We start from the raw sequence: 13,892 nt of genomic DNA on the forward strand, positions 1-13,892 counted from the left end.
AACGCTGGTGAGGCCACACCTCGAGTCCTGTGTCCAGTTCTGGGCCCCTCAGTTCAAGAAGGATATCGAGGTCCTGGAGCAGGTCCAAAGGAGGGCAACTGGGCTGGTGAAGGGACTCGAGCACAGATCCTATGAGGAGAGGCTGAGGGAGCTGGGGCTGTTCAGCCTGGAGAAGAGGAGGCTCAGAGGAGACCTCATCACTCTCCACAACTCCCTGAAAGGAAGGGGTAGCCAGGTGGGGGTTGGTCTCTTTTCCCAGGCAACTCTCAGCAAGACAAGAGGGCACAGTCTCAAGTTATGCCAGGGGAGGTTTAGGTTGGACATTAGAAAGAATTTCTTTACTGAGAGGGTGATCAAGCATTGGAATGGGCTGTCCAGGGAAGTGGTGGATTCTCTGTCCCTGGAGATATTTAAAAAGAGACTGGATGTGGCACTCAGTGCCATGGTCTGGTAACTGCAGCGGTAGTGGATCAAGGGTTGGACTTGATGATCTCTGAGGTCCCTTCCAACCCAGCCAATTCTATGATTCCATGTTGCAGAATTTTAAGGTGTCATGTCTATAAAACCATCCTTTTGTCCTGCTTGTCCAGTAACTTAGTGCAGTCTGGAAGAGAGAGAGATGTGGTAGCTACTTGCATAGGCAGAAACATCTGGGGACTACTTGCTGGTCCTTTGATGCTTTATTGTGAAAAATAAGATAAAAACCTATTACCGGTAGAAGCTGTTTGTTTGTTTTACTGGTGGTTCTGTTTTTTCAGTAGGACCAGTGCATTGTAAAAGCATGCAAATATGTAGCAGGCATCTCATTTACATGAAAGCAAGATGCCTCCAAGTATTTTACAGTTTGAACTTCAGATGAAGGATTTCTTCATATTTGACAGCAAACTAAATAGGAAAAGATTTGAAAGACGATCTGGCAAGGGCTCTTCCAAATACTTGAAAGAGTGAATTTTTTCGTAGCATACAAAAAATTAAGTCAATTAGTATCTTCTCTTTCAAAGATGAGAGGTACTAAAGAAATGGCAACGGCAATGTTTCTCAAGGCATTTGCTCAAGTATGTGAATGTACTTTAAATTTTTAATTATTTGTATAGTGGGTGGTTGCCTTATTTCCTTACTGAAGAAAAAGATGTAAAACATCAGCTGAGTTGCTTAGGATGGTTCTTTGCTTAGTGACTAGAATTACTTCAGAGGCAGGCTGGTTGTAATTAGAGATCTGGGTGTTGGTGCCTTCCTGTAGCATTCCTTGAGTTGTAGTTGCAGTTGTAAAAAAAAAAAAATTTCTTGACCTTGTTTTTTTCTTAGATTGTTAATGCCTCACCTTTTACCAGTGGTTATACTGCTTCTGTCAGTCGTAAGAAATTTTCAGATAATTTTTTTGGTGCTTTTTTTGATGATCCACAGTAGACAGTTTAGGGATTTATGGGGGTTCTTAGGAGCACTGATCTGCCAGCATGTTGCCCTGTCGAAATCCACTTAGGAAGTCGACTGTCTTGCTGTGCTGATGCTCCTCAGGTGTGCTGTGTGTCAGCCCAGCTTCCTGAAGAGCTGATGGTGGTGGGTCCAGGTACAGTCCAGACACGACATGAACCAAAGCTTTCCAGACTTTCTCCCTCTATAAGGCAGTTAGAAACAGTTTTGATGTTGTGAGCTATGGACATATTTATATCCTAGGTTTAAAAAGAATTTTATTACAAATTAAATGGTGTCTATCAATGCAACTAATATTTGTTTGTTTTGCCACATTTCCTAAAGCTTTGGTAATTTGTATTTTACTAACTTATTAATTTTGGAAACTCCTGCATAAGTGAATCTTTCAAAAAAATGAATGTTGGTAGGTTTTGTTCTATTTTCAAATATCCTAGTCTTTTTTCCTAGCATGTGACAGAGCTGTAGAAGGCGTTATCAATAGAAGCTGTGCCATGGCTCACAATGTACAATCTGTTAAGTGTGGTTGTCTTACTTTACTGTGTTATAAGTGAGGAAGTGAGAAGCTTAGTTCTGCTAGGAAAACAAAAAATCCTAAGAGGCTGAGAATGGTTTCTTATTTATTTGCTTACCTCAAGAAAGCTGTGATTATGGTGGAGTTTAAAAGGTCAAGGTAACCCACAGACTGCAAAATGCGTTCGGTTCCTGGCCAAGTACTGATGTCCACTCTGTGGAGGACAGACCCTCCAGAGCAGCCTGGCTGTGGATGCTCCACATAGCAGCTGGTCGTGTGTCTCCTGTGGGCCTCTGAGATCCTGCAGTGGCTTACTTGTGTTTCCTGCAGACATCCTGAATCTGGGGAAAGAAGTGACTGCTACACTGCAGCTGTCAGGGTGGTGTATTAAGTGGATTTATGTTGAATGCTCAGTGTAGTAGCAGGAGAACATGGAAATACTTAAGTCAAGGTCTGTTAGGATAGCATCCAAGCAGAGTGCAGGAAGAGTGGAAACTCCTACTGTTGGAGTAATCTGACTTGTGCTTTTCAGGAGGGCTCATTGGAGTTGAGCTATTATCAGCCACAGCTTTTTGTTTCATTGCTTTATTGGAAGCTCATTAGCTTACCCTAAAAGAGGGCTTTGGAGTGAATAGCACTTAGGCTGTATGGATATTCAAGGTAATGTTATTGGAATGATTCAGGTGCTCAGTTATGAGCCCATTCATCTTACTGCTATCTGTTGAGAATATTCCTAGGCTCATTTTATGAGGATATTTCTGAGGCTCATTGAGATCTCACATTTTCAGTATCAAGTGGCTAATAAAGAACTGTTTAATTCAGTTTAAAAATCTGCCTTGCAAGACATTCTGTGACTGAGTGGCTCCACTTTCATGAGCTAGTATTAGCTGGATTTTAAAGTTTGCATTTTATGAAGAAGCTCTATGTCTCCTGTAAAAAGCATATCACTTCAGTGGTAGGGAAGGATCAGGTGACAGAAGATTTTTCCTGGCACACGATTATAGCAGTTTTCTGTTTGTCTCTGAGGAGGTCATAAGGGAGCTGCATGTGCTGTTGATAAGAATAAAATTATAAGGGGATTAGTTTTGGTTGCATAATTCACCAAAAACTAAGTGAAGACAATTGAACTTAAGAAAAATATATTTCTGACAGAATGAGAGATTGAGCAATTTGTTTTTCTAGTACTGTGTTATCGATAGCCTTAACACTGTAGTCTTTGGACTTAATGGATTTTAGTCTGCTTTCATACACTAGTAGGGGAGCTGCTTTGAGGTGTGAGGTAATAAATCCCCTTCCTTTGATAGGCATCTTGGTAAGCACATAGAGAAATGGGGTGCAGTAGTAAACACTGCCATGGTATATTATACTCAGCCACTATCTGTTATGAAAGTATTCTGCTAATACTTGCTTTACAGTTCCAGCATTTATTATCTCTGTGCATAAGATGTCTTACTCCAGTTTTATCTCAGAAACTGGAAATCTTAACTGTTACTGCTCATTATGGAACTTGCTATTTAAATAATATGGAGCTATGGAACTTGCTCATTAAATAATTAAGTAAAGGATGGTATAAGGATTTAGAGGGAGAACAATTCTATGTTTCAGAATTTGTGTGAACACTTTTTTTTAAGGTAATTTATACTGCTAGATAACATTTTTCTGGAAAAAAAATGTTTCCACATGGTTTTTAAGTATGGATTGTTCTTCTTTGTGTGCTTTAACTAGAAGTAATTGAACATCACATTATTGTGCTTTGGAACTGTTGGTATAGCTTTTCACCCACTTTCTCATTGTGAGAAAATACTAGTGTTATTTTAGCTACTGCTACTTTTTAGCTCTGAGAATAAATATTATTTTACCATTGTCCAGTTGCCCGTTCAACAAACACTTTATAGGTGCATTTATGCCATCTCTGCATTTTTGTTTCAGCGCAATGCGAGTGTTACTGTCCAAGTTACCACGACCGTGGATTGTTGATGAGAAAAAAGATGATGGCTACACTGCCTTGCATCTGGCAGCTCTCAATAATCACGTGGAAGTGGCTGAACTTTTGGTGCATCAGGTAGGACTCTTCTGAAGATTTAAAAGTCACACTTCAGTTAATCATCTGATGTGGAATTAGTTTGCTGCTTTATGCCTACAACTACAATGCAGATGCAGTGGAGCAGGGAGGGGCACATGGTGAGCCCTAAAGTTCAGAGTTGCCTTGCAATCATTACAATGGTTTAATGGTGCAGAGAGACTAAAAAATTTGATACCTGGTTTGACTGAACTGATCAGCATCTGTACAGTGAATAATTAAAGTATTTCATCACATCTGCTCTCAAACCTCCAAAGCAGGAATTATTTCAGGATCGTTTTCTGTGCCCTAATGGACTTCCTTGCCTGGAAATGCATTGCTGGGATGATAATGCTCTAATGCTTTGGATATCTTTCAGGGCAATGCTAACCTGGATATCCAGAATGTTAACCAGCAGACTGCTCTGCACCTTGCCGTGGAACGACAGCATACGCAAATTGTTAGAGTAAGTATCTTATTGCCAATAAACCATATGGTTAGTAGTACTTGACTCAAGCTGATTGTAGCTGTTAAGACATGGATATTCCATTAACATTTAAAAAATTAATTAACAGCATGTAGCTATTGAATGTATTTGATCGATTTTGATCAACTCAGAAACCTGCCAGCATGCACAGAACATTTCAGGAGTGCTGCATTTTTGGACATGTCCAGTTCAGTTTCCTCCATGAGGCTGCCAGTTCTAGCATCCCTCCTTGTTGAGTAGGGGAGAATGTGTTCCTCTCTTTGTTACATGGCTGAAACTTGTGGTCCTGTAGTGGGATTTTTGAATAGGGTTTTTGATGCCTCTTGCTGTATGAGTAGTTATTCTTGCTCATGCTTTTGGAAATAAACTAAGTGAAGCATCTTTTTACAAGTGTAATTATTTCACAGTCTTCTGAGTGTGTAACTTTCTCTGTTCTTAGCTTGGGAGAGCTATAAGCAGTAACAGAAGTACAACAGAAGTGATGCTATTTCTGGTTTGGTTTGGGGTGTTTTTTTCTGTTTTTTTGCTTGCATGATTGCAGAAGTTAATACTTTAATTTAACAGAACTTTTTTACTGGCACAGGAAATGGGAGCCTGGCATAGCTTGCCCATTCTGGCTGGTGTACACTGTCTATAGGGGATCCATGTGACTTTGTACATGGATTTCTGTTGTGGGCTGTTGAGACTCAGGGACAGCAGTCACTGCAGTAGATGTTCCCCATGAGTGAATATATCAACCTGGCCATGGCCCTCTACTAAATTTTTTTTAGAATATAGAGTGAGAGATACTTTTTATTAAAAACTGTCCCTTATTGAGGCCTACAGAAAATTGTACCCATTACACAGACCTGTGTCTGTGGTTCTGTTTAGCGTTATTTTGCCACAAGGTTTGCCCATCTACAAAAGCTGATGGATGTGAAATGTGGTATGACCCTGTATCTGGAACTGCTTGCTACCGAAAAAATGGTTTCCTAGAGTCAGTGTCACTTGCATCCTGCAAGCTGTTTGGCAGCTGTGTTTGGTGTGAGCTCTTTGGCCCTTCTGGACCTTACACGGTACCTGAGGATACAATAGTGAGGTAGCAGATGAGCAGGAAGGTAGCAGGTAGAAGAAATAGTAGGTGTATTGTATATGGCATGCTTATATCCAACAGTCTTTAAGTGGATAACCCTGTGGAGTATCTGCACTTCAGAGCTGGTTTAACTTTGAGAAGTCTTAAAATAACTCATGCAGCCATGCAAAGAACATGTTGGCTCTATTTCAAAATTAATTCCTACTGGGTACCTTCCAGGGCTGGCTTGTACCCTCTGGCATCTGTGGAATAGTGGTCAAAGGTAGCAGAGTTCTTTTAAAAGCCCTGGTGCTGTGATAAAGGGTGGTGGTTTGCCTTTTGCCTTTTTTTCCTTCCTCAATTATGTTTTTTGTTTGTTTGTTTTGTTTTGTTTTTTTAAAAACTTCTGCAAAGTCTTTCAGTTTCGATTTATTTGCCAAGGATTCCAGGTTTCTCTGAAAAGAGCTCCCTTAGAGTTTTTCTTTCAGAAGAAACTCCTTAAACAATAAATAGCCAGTGGCAGACACAAGATATTAATATGAGAAAGAAACTGAAGTTAAAACCTCAGCTGCTATCTGCAGGTTTCTGAATAACAACAAGGACAGGGTTTAACTTTTAGGGGCAATTGTTACTTGTCAGCGTGTGTTGATTTGTCCTGGCTAAAAGCAGATTCAAGAAAGTTCTGGTTCATTGAATTATGTGAGGGATGTATGCTAAAGCAATATGAATAGGAGGGCCTGTGCAGCCTTGTACTTGCTTTCATGTCATATGCCCTGGAACGTGTGTCTAAAATTAGCCTTAAAGAGGAGTCTTACAGTTCATTACTTTCCAAAGTGTTCTGAGATAGTAATTAGTAGTGTCAGTAGTTTTTATGTCTTCTACTGAATAAGGATAAATTTAAGAACATGCTTAACTACTTTGCTAATGGTAGAACACTGTAAATTAAGTTGTAAAGTTTAGCATGGTGTGAAAGTAGTGATTTTTGGGGTCATTGAAACCTAATAGTAAAGCCCATATACATATCTAAAGTATTGCCTACTATTTCTGGTTTTGGTATATTGCTGTAACATGTTACATTGTTTGTAGGCTGTCTTGTAAGATTTAAAGGCTTTGAACACTAGAAAGAATCCTCTAATAGAGCATCTGTTGTAGCGCTCCCTCAGAACACAGGCAAGCATTAGGCTTCTGCTCAAATAAACTTCATATTTGAAAGAGATAACTGCTTTAGTTGAGGGCTGAGCTCCAAGTATGGAAAACAAATATAAACAAACAACTAAGAATTGTAGCAAGATAAAAAGAACAATGCTATGGACCTTGTAGGGCATCCTAAACCGTAGTTTCACCGATATTATTATTAAAAGGAGTAAAGTTTGTTTTTGTTTTTTTTTTTAAATTGGATTCTCTCTCTTTTCAGCTCTTAGTCCGTGCTGGTGCTAAGCTGGATATTCAGGATAAAGATGGAGATACTCCTCTGCATGAAGCCCTGAGACACCACACCCTTTCACAGCTCCGCCAACTCCAAGATATGCAAGATGTGGGCAAGGTAGATACTGCTTGGGAGCCATCAAAGAACACAGTAAATAAAATGCATTTATTTATTCCTTTTTTTCTCTCCTGTAAATTTGTCTCTTTGTCTAGTTCTGTACTGTTGGACTGTTTGTTTTGACAGCTTAAGTTTATGTAGACATTCTGCATTCGTCTGCAATGCAGGCAGAAATCATGTTATATATGGCTTAGTCATTGTCTTTGTTAAAGAAAAATATGGGGTTATTCAACATATTTCTGCAAATCTTTCTTCCAAAGTGAACATGGATGCCATACTAAAAAAAAAGCAAAAATAGCTTTTTAGGGAAGAGAAATAAACAGTATTACGGTGCAGAATAAGACTAGTATTGTGCTTTCTGTAATTTAACATCTTGCATGTCTTTGTAGCTTTAATTGTTTACCTGCTTCTATAACCATCTGAAAATATTCTGTTAGAACAAGTCCATCTTAATTTTCATGTATTTATTGTTATCTATCTTTCTGAAGATAGCATTTTTGACGTTTCTTGCTGTATGAGCAGTTATTCTTGCTCATAGCTTTTGGAAATAAACCAAGTGAAGCATCTTTTTACATGTGTAATTACTTCATAGTCTTCTGAGTGTGTAACTTTCTCTGTTCTTAGCTTGGGAGAGCTATAAGCAGTAGTAAGTTGTGCTGTAGTAAGGAAATAAGTTAAAATGTTTTGTTTAAAAAAAGAAACAATCACACTGAAAAAGCTGTGTGAACGCCAGATGCAAAGATAAAATTTTATAGTTTTGCTGAAAAGCAAAGGAGACATAAAATTCTTGAGTAGACTGGGACTGAGAACAGCAAACAACGTTTTTTCCTTAAGTATTAAAGATGAGCTACGTGACAGTGGATCAGATTTGCTGAACAAATGTTGACACTGTCATGTAGTTCATCTTTTATACTTAAGTCATCAGTGTCATAATATTTTTCTAATTTATCTGTACAACAAATGTTTTTATAAGTGCTTATTTAATTAACTCACTAGATACCAATCTGTAAAACATTTCTGTGTTGAAGTGCTGTGAGCAATGAACTTCGTTTCTTTAAATAATTTTAAAGTTTTTCATCCAGCACATGTTGATGGTTGTACAGTTGGGAAGAGGAGAAATTTTCTCAAGTACCATCCCCACCACCACAAAAAAATCAATTCAGTTGCTTTGTTAGAGATGTAGTGTTCTTTGGTCTAGGGTATTTTTTATTTTAAATGTATTCTTTTCCAAGCTCATTTAGTATAGTTTATTTTAATATAGGTATCTTTCAGGTGCTTTCAATGCTTTTAAGGTTCAAAAGGATGTTGCTGCATAAATCCTAATTTAAACTAAAGAAAGTAGTGGAAGGCATTTAGGTGTTTACCTTCAAAGATTTCTCATTATTTACAATTACTTACCCAGTGTTGATACTGTTTGTGTGGATTACACCGAGGTTTTTCCCTTTCAGGTGAATTGGTTGGGCCTGGCTGGTGTTGGTGCATGTCAGGGCTTGCACCCTCCAGAGGAGGCTTGCTGCAGTCATACTAGGCCCTAAGACATAATGTTTATTTTTGTGATGGGTTGATTTTTAATTTTTTTTCCACTCTGTGTGCTTGAAATGCCACAGACTACCAGAGAATTGTTATGGGATGCAATATAGTCCTGGTATTTTCAAAGCATAGAGCACACAGAGGTGTTTTAAGACTAAGGATTTTCTTGACTAATGTTGACTGTTCCAGGTAGAGGAGCATAAGTACTTGGAGTAGTGCATACTCACAGTGAGTGAAGCAAACTATCCTGTTAGACAGTGTTTGATTTTTACCTGGGAGACACAGTAGCTGTTTGTTCCAGGAACAAACAGCCCATAAGGTAAAAGTGTGGATGGTAAGAGAACTCTGTCCCAGCAAATAAGAAAGGACTATAGCAAATTGCTTGGTGCAGTTGTGCCTTCAAAATATGTCTACTCTGCCAACCTAAGATCTGATGAGCTTTCACTGGGCGTTGTGCTACCTTGGGTGGATTACTGACATGATCCAAGCTACTGGGCTAAAGCTAGACAAAATCTCTGCCTCACTTTAGCCAATACTGTAATTGAGGTGCTGAAAAGTTACCAGATTCTATAAACAAAAATGTTCAGTAGCCTAAACACCACAAAACAGTTTCTCTCCCTCACTTACCAGTTTTCCTGCTATGAATTTGTTAGAGCTGTACTGTTCTTACCAAGGAAGAATGAAGTACCGTGTGTATCCATAAACTCATGAAGTGGCCTTCAAGAGCCTCATAGCACCTCCGTAATACTGACATAATAACTCCTGACTAGGAAAAAAAACTAGACTGAGATTAAAAAAAATGCTTCTCTAGGAAACTGGGTGGCTGTATGATGAGGGTAATCTGCAGCTATCAATGCAGGGTAAAGACTTTCAATACATACTCCATGTGCTGCAAGACATGGACCTAAACCAAGCTTTTTTCTTTGCAAGTCACCTCTGAGTGATAGGGGAAATATCTATGAGGGATTTCAAAAACTTTTCTTTGTTGTTCAGATTTCAGGACATCCAACATTTAGGGTTGCAGTGACAGGTATCTGGTATTTTAAATTTGTTCTAGTAAGCTGTTGTGCCTAAAATAGCACATCTAGGTTTTTTTTAATACAAAATGGTTGTTTATTTGGCCAAAATTACTTAGGTTTTACAGGTAATACTTGACACTCACCTTTGAGAAGTTCAGCTGCAGGGATAGACTGTACAAACTTCAAGTGCCATAGAAAAAAGTACATCAGTCAAGTTGAGCACTTAAATCAATTAGTGGGAAGGAGGTACATACAAAATCCTGTCCTTATTCTAGTGTCAAAGCCTTGATAATTCTATAATTCAGCATGTAAAACTCCTTGAATTGGAGCTGTGCCAAAGCTGTTCCTTTGAATATAGCCTAGTGTAGTTTGAGGGATTTGTAGTGGTGCCAGCAGTTTCATATTTATTGTAGTCTACGTTATACTTATGCATTTTATCTGATCAGGCTTTAATATAAAAAGATGCTGGAGGAGGCCTGGAATGCTCCAGAGAAGGTGAATGCTCTCCTGGCTGGGCTGTGGTAGTGAGCCTTCCATCTTCAGTTTTTCTAGCTGGCCCTGTGAATTGTGTGTAATACAGAGGGTAATACACTGATAGTTGTAAAATGCCAAAGGAACATTATGTGATCTGGGCAGGAGGGCTGATACATGAGATTAAATCCATCCAGGCTGAGAAGGCAACTAAAATCAAGTCTTACTTGAGCAGGTACTTCACTGACTAGATTGTAAGTAAGCGTGCATTCACGTCTCTTCCCAACTGTGTTTTCAGTCCAAGTGTGCTGGTGGTGGTAGCATTTTTTCTGAACTCAGAAATTTCAGTATACTTTGGCTGCATTCTAAATACACCCCCTGGGACTTCAGCCTATGTAATGTTTATATGGAAGGATAGCCACTTCACAAATAAAGGCAAGCGTGCAGGAGATTGAGCACTTCAGTAGCTGAACTATTCCTTGCTGAATTTTAGTTCCTTAAAGGAAAGCTGAGTACAACCAACTCAAAATTAAGCCAGAATACAACTGTTTTTGATTTTTCGTTCTAGAGACACTTCCCTGGACTTAAAGATTTATGTATGTGTGTATGTGCATCTGTGCATGTCAAGTAGTTCTCTTTTAGCCAGACTATTCCCAACTCTTTAGAGAGTCTCTCAAGTTGCTTATGCATTTGTTTACTTTCAGTTAATAATGGGACTTGGCACTCAGGGAGCAGAGAAGAAGAGTGCAGCGTCTATTGCCTGCTTCCTGGCAGCCAACGGAGCTGACCTCAGCATTCGGAATAAGAAGGGTCAGTCTCCTCTTGATCTCTGCCCAGATCCCAGTCTCTGCAAAGCATTGGCTAAATGTCACAAAGAAAAAGTCAGGTTTGTATATTCATACACTACACACTTTCCAAATCTCTGCTTTCCTTAGATTAACTGATGAATTTAAAACATCGTTACTTCATTAGCAATAGTGTTGAAAGTAAAGAAAATGCTTTTAGGTTTTATATTTTATACTCCATAGTACATCGAGTGCTATTTACAAAAACATAAGTTGAAACATACATGACATTTACAGGACTTTCATCCAAGGGAGGGATGAGAATGGAAAGGTGGCAATGTGCAGGTAGAATTTGATAGAATTTCAAACCATAAAAAAGGGGTCTTGTGGGGTGGAAATCACAGAAAGAACAATTAAGCATTGGGAAAGGTTGCCCAGGGAGGCTGTGAAATCTTGGTCACTGCATGATTTCAAGACTGAAATTGGCAAAGCCACCTGGTGTAACCTGGTTGGAATTCAGCGTTGACTTTGCTTTGGGTTGGTGACCTCCTGATTACCTGTCAACATGAGTGATTGTATGATTCTATAAAAAGAGAAGGAAGGGGTAGTCCTTGAGGTCTCAGAAGCAGTTCTGTAGGAATTCTGATTTCTGTGAAATGTCATGTTATCAAGTGCATGCAGTAAGAGGAGTTTCAGCTTGCTACTTGTCCTTGCTGTGTCCTCACCATTGGTTTACATTACTTCTCCTTAATTCCTCTATGAATATCAAAAACGTGCTTTCAAAATGTCATGAAGAGAGAGTGGTTTTGTTGATGCTGCTCTGGTGTGGAACATGCTTGTTTTCTTCGGAATCTTTCATTTGTGTCTGTCCATCTGTCTCGGCCTTAGCAGGCAGCTCTATTTTCTCGCCACCTTTTATGGGCTTCTGAGGGCTGTGGGGATGAACTGGTTTGGTTCAGCACGGGCTCCCTCTGCTGGGTGAGCAGCAGCATAGGACAAAGATCCGAGGTGGATTCACTACGGGATTTTTGGGGTCTTTTACAAGTCTGTCATTTACTAAGTAGTATATTCATGAATCGGGTGTTAAAACCGTGCAGTTCTGAATCCACAGGATATGTCTCTGTTAAAAATTTTAGGATGGGAGGGTTTTTTTTATGTTCATGAGATGGTAGTCTAACTTTTGTGGGCTGCTTGAACATGTGACCTTGCACTCTGGTCTCAGCTGTATTTGGGAAAATGCAGTTCTCCTTGCTTTATGGTGATACACTGATGCCAGAATGCATAGGATCATAAACAGCCAGTTGAGCATTTTAAAGTAAGAATTTTAAAAATTCTTAAAAATAAGTTTTGACTCCAAAGTTTCTTTATAGTGGTCAGGTTGGCTCCCGAAGTCCATCTATGATCAACAATGATTCTGAAACCTTAGAAGAATGCATGGTGTGCTCAGACATGAAGAGAGATACCCTGTTTGGCCCATGTGGACACATTGCCACGTGTTCTCTGTGCTCACCACGGGTGAAAAAATGCCTCATCTGTAAAGAACAAGTTCAGTCTAGGACAAAGGTAGAAGCTTCCAAAGTTTATTAGTTCTCTTTCTGTTTTTAATGGTGAAGTAAAAAGGTGATGGAAAAGTGTATTTTTAGCAGTATTTTTCCTTACATGTGTCTCACTGGACAGGTTTAACTTTTCATTGTAATGATAATTTGTCCCAGCATTGTATGTTGTCCTTTCTTTTCCTTAAGTATTATCTTTTCAGTGATATTCAGTTCTTCTGAGTTCTTTTATTCTCTAGGGCAGCTTAGAAAGAAGATTTGCCTGTAAACTGAGTTAGTTTAATATGTGCTTGTTTTTGAAGTTAATAATTACTGTAAGCTTTCACTTTCTTTTTTGGAATAATGAATTCTGTTACATATCTTCAGAGTTTTGACCAGTTGTGCCCAGTTTTGGGGGTCTCATCCCAGTAAGGTCCTCAGGCTTCTGAAATGGTTGCTCAGATCATAGAAGATAAACTTCTCATATGCATGTTTATTATTCTTTACAGATTGAAGAATGTGTAGTATGTTCAGACAAAAAGGCAGCAGTGCTTTTCCAGCCTTGTGGTCATATGTGTGCTTGTGAGAGTAAGTAAACTTGACAGGAAGTTCTTTTTAAAGTAGTCTTGAAACAGAACACTTTTAATCAGACTGCTAAAAGCTTACTAATAATCTGACTTCAAGTCCAATTTACTTGATGGTCTAGTGTGATAGTTAAAATTTTAGCATTGTTTGGCATGCTAATAAGAAAATAATTGGAGATTTTCAAAAATTCAGAATAAGCAGGTGTTCTTCCATCTGAACTATTTATTGTGAGTAAGGTTGCTCAGTTTATAGAAGCCTGCTGTGTATTATTAAAGGTTCTGAAATGATTAGAATTAATTTTATTGCCTTGTTGCAGCTTTTGGGGGCCATTCATTTGGGTGAATGGTGTTTTAAAAGAATATGGTGAATAAATATGAAATGTGCTTCATTGCTAAGCTGTAGATTTGTGGAAGGGCTGTATTTTTCCTGAAAAGGCACATCCTGTATCTTTTTAAAGAGCCCCAGTTATGATTCATTCTGGTGTATCTTGTGGAGCAAAAAAAAAAACACAGGAGATGTCCAGATTTTTTTTTTTTTTTTTTTTTTTTTGAGGATATGTGGATAGGAATATAGCCATCACCTTGTCACCAGATATTTCAGGGCTCTGTTGAAGGGCCATATGCCTAGAGAGGAGCAGCCCTTGTTGCTGAAGATCTGCATAAGAGGGAAGGTAATCATTCCCATAAGTAACTGCTTACTTGGTCCTGCTAAAGAAGTCTGGTTTCTTTTTCTGTTCTGGATGAGAGACCTGACATTGAATCACTGAGTTTACAGTTATCCTGGTTTGTCCTGTTCCATTGTCTGCAGTTGAAAGATAATAATAGAAGGGTTTTTTTATTAGTTGCCCAGAAAAGAACAGCAAAAAGATTGATTGGTGTAATGAAGGAT

The 13,892-nt window shown here is 38.8% G+C and overlaps 1 protein-coding gene across 3 annotated transcripts in view; it reads left to right on the top strand.

The window, feature by feature from the left end:
• MIB1 (MIB E3 ubiquitin protein ligase 1) overlaps window positions 1–13,892 on the top strand; it is a 77,511-nt gene that overhangs the window by 51,488 nt on the left and 12,131 nt on the right. For 2 of the 3 annotated variants that reach the window (XM_071737297.1, XM_071737298.1), the window contains exons 13-18: window positions 3,872–4,004; window positions 4,381–4,467; window positions 6,954–7,115; window positions 10,807–10,988; window positions 12,258–12,450; window positions 12,929–13,007. In XM_071737297.1, coding sequence (XP_071593398.1) covers window positions 3,872–4,004; window positions 4,381–4,467; window positions 6,954–7,115; window positions 10,807–10,988; window positions 12,258–12,450; window positions 12,929–13,007 — 836 coding nt within the window. The remainder of the gene's footprint in view (window positions 1–3,871; window positions 4,005–4,380; window positions 4,468–6,953; window positions 7,116–10,806; window positions 10,989–12,257; window positions 12,451–12,928; window positions 13,008–13,892) is intronic. The other variant, XM_071737299.1, reaches the window with a different exon arrangement.

The sequence above is a fragment of the Heliangelus exortis genome, chromosome 2 (genome assembly GCF_036169615.1).
Source record: "Heliangelus exortis chromosome 2, bHelExo1.hap1, whole genome shotgun sequence".
In the NCBI taxonomy this organism is placed as follows: Eukaryota; Metazoa; Chordata; class Aves; order Apodiformes; family Trochilidae; genus Heliangelus; species Heliangelus exortis.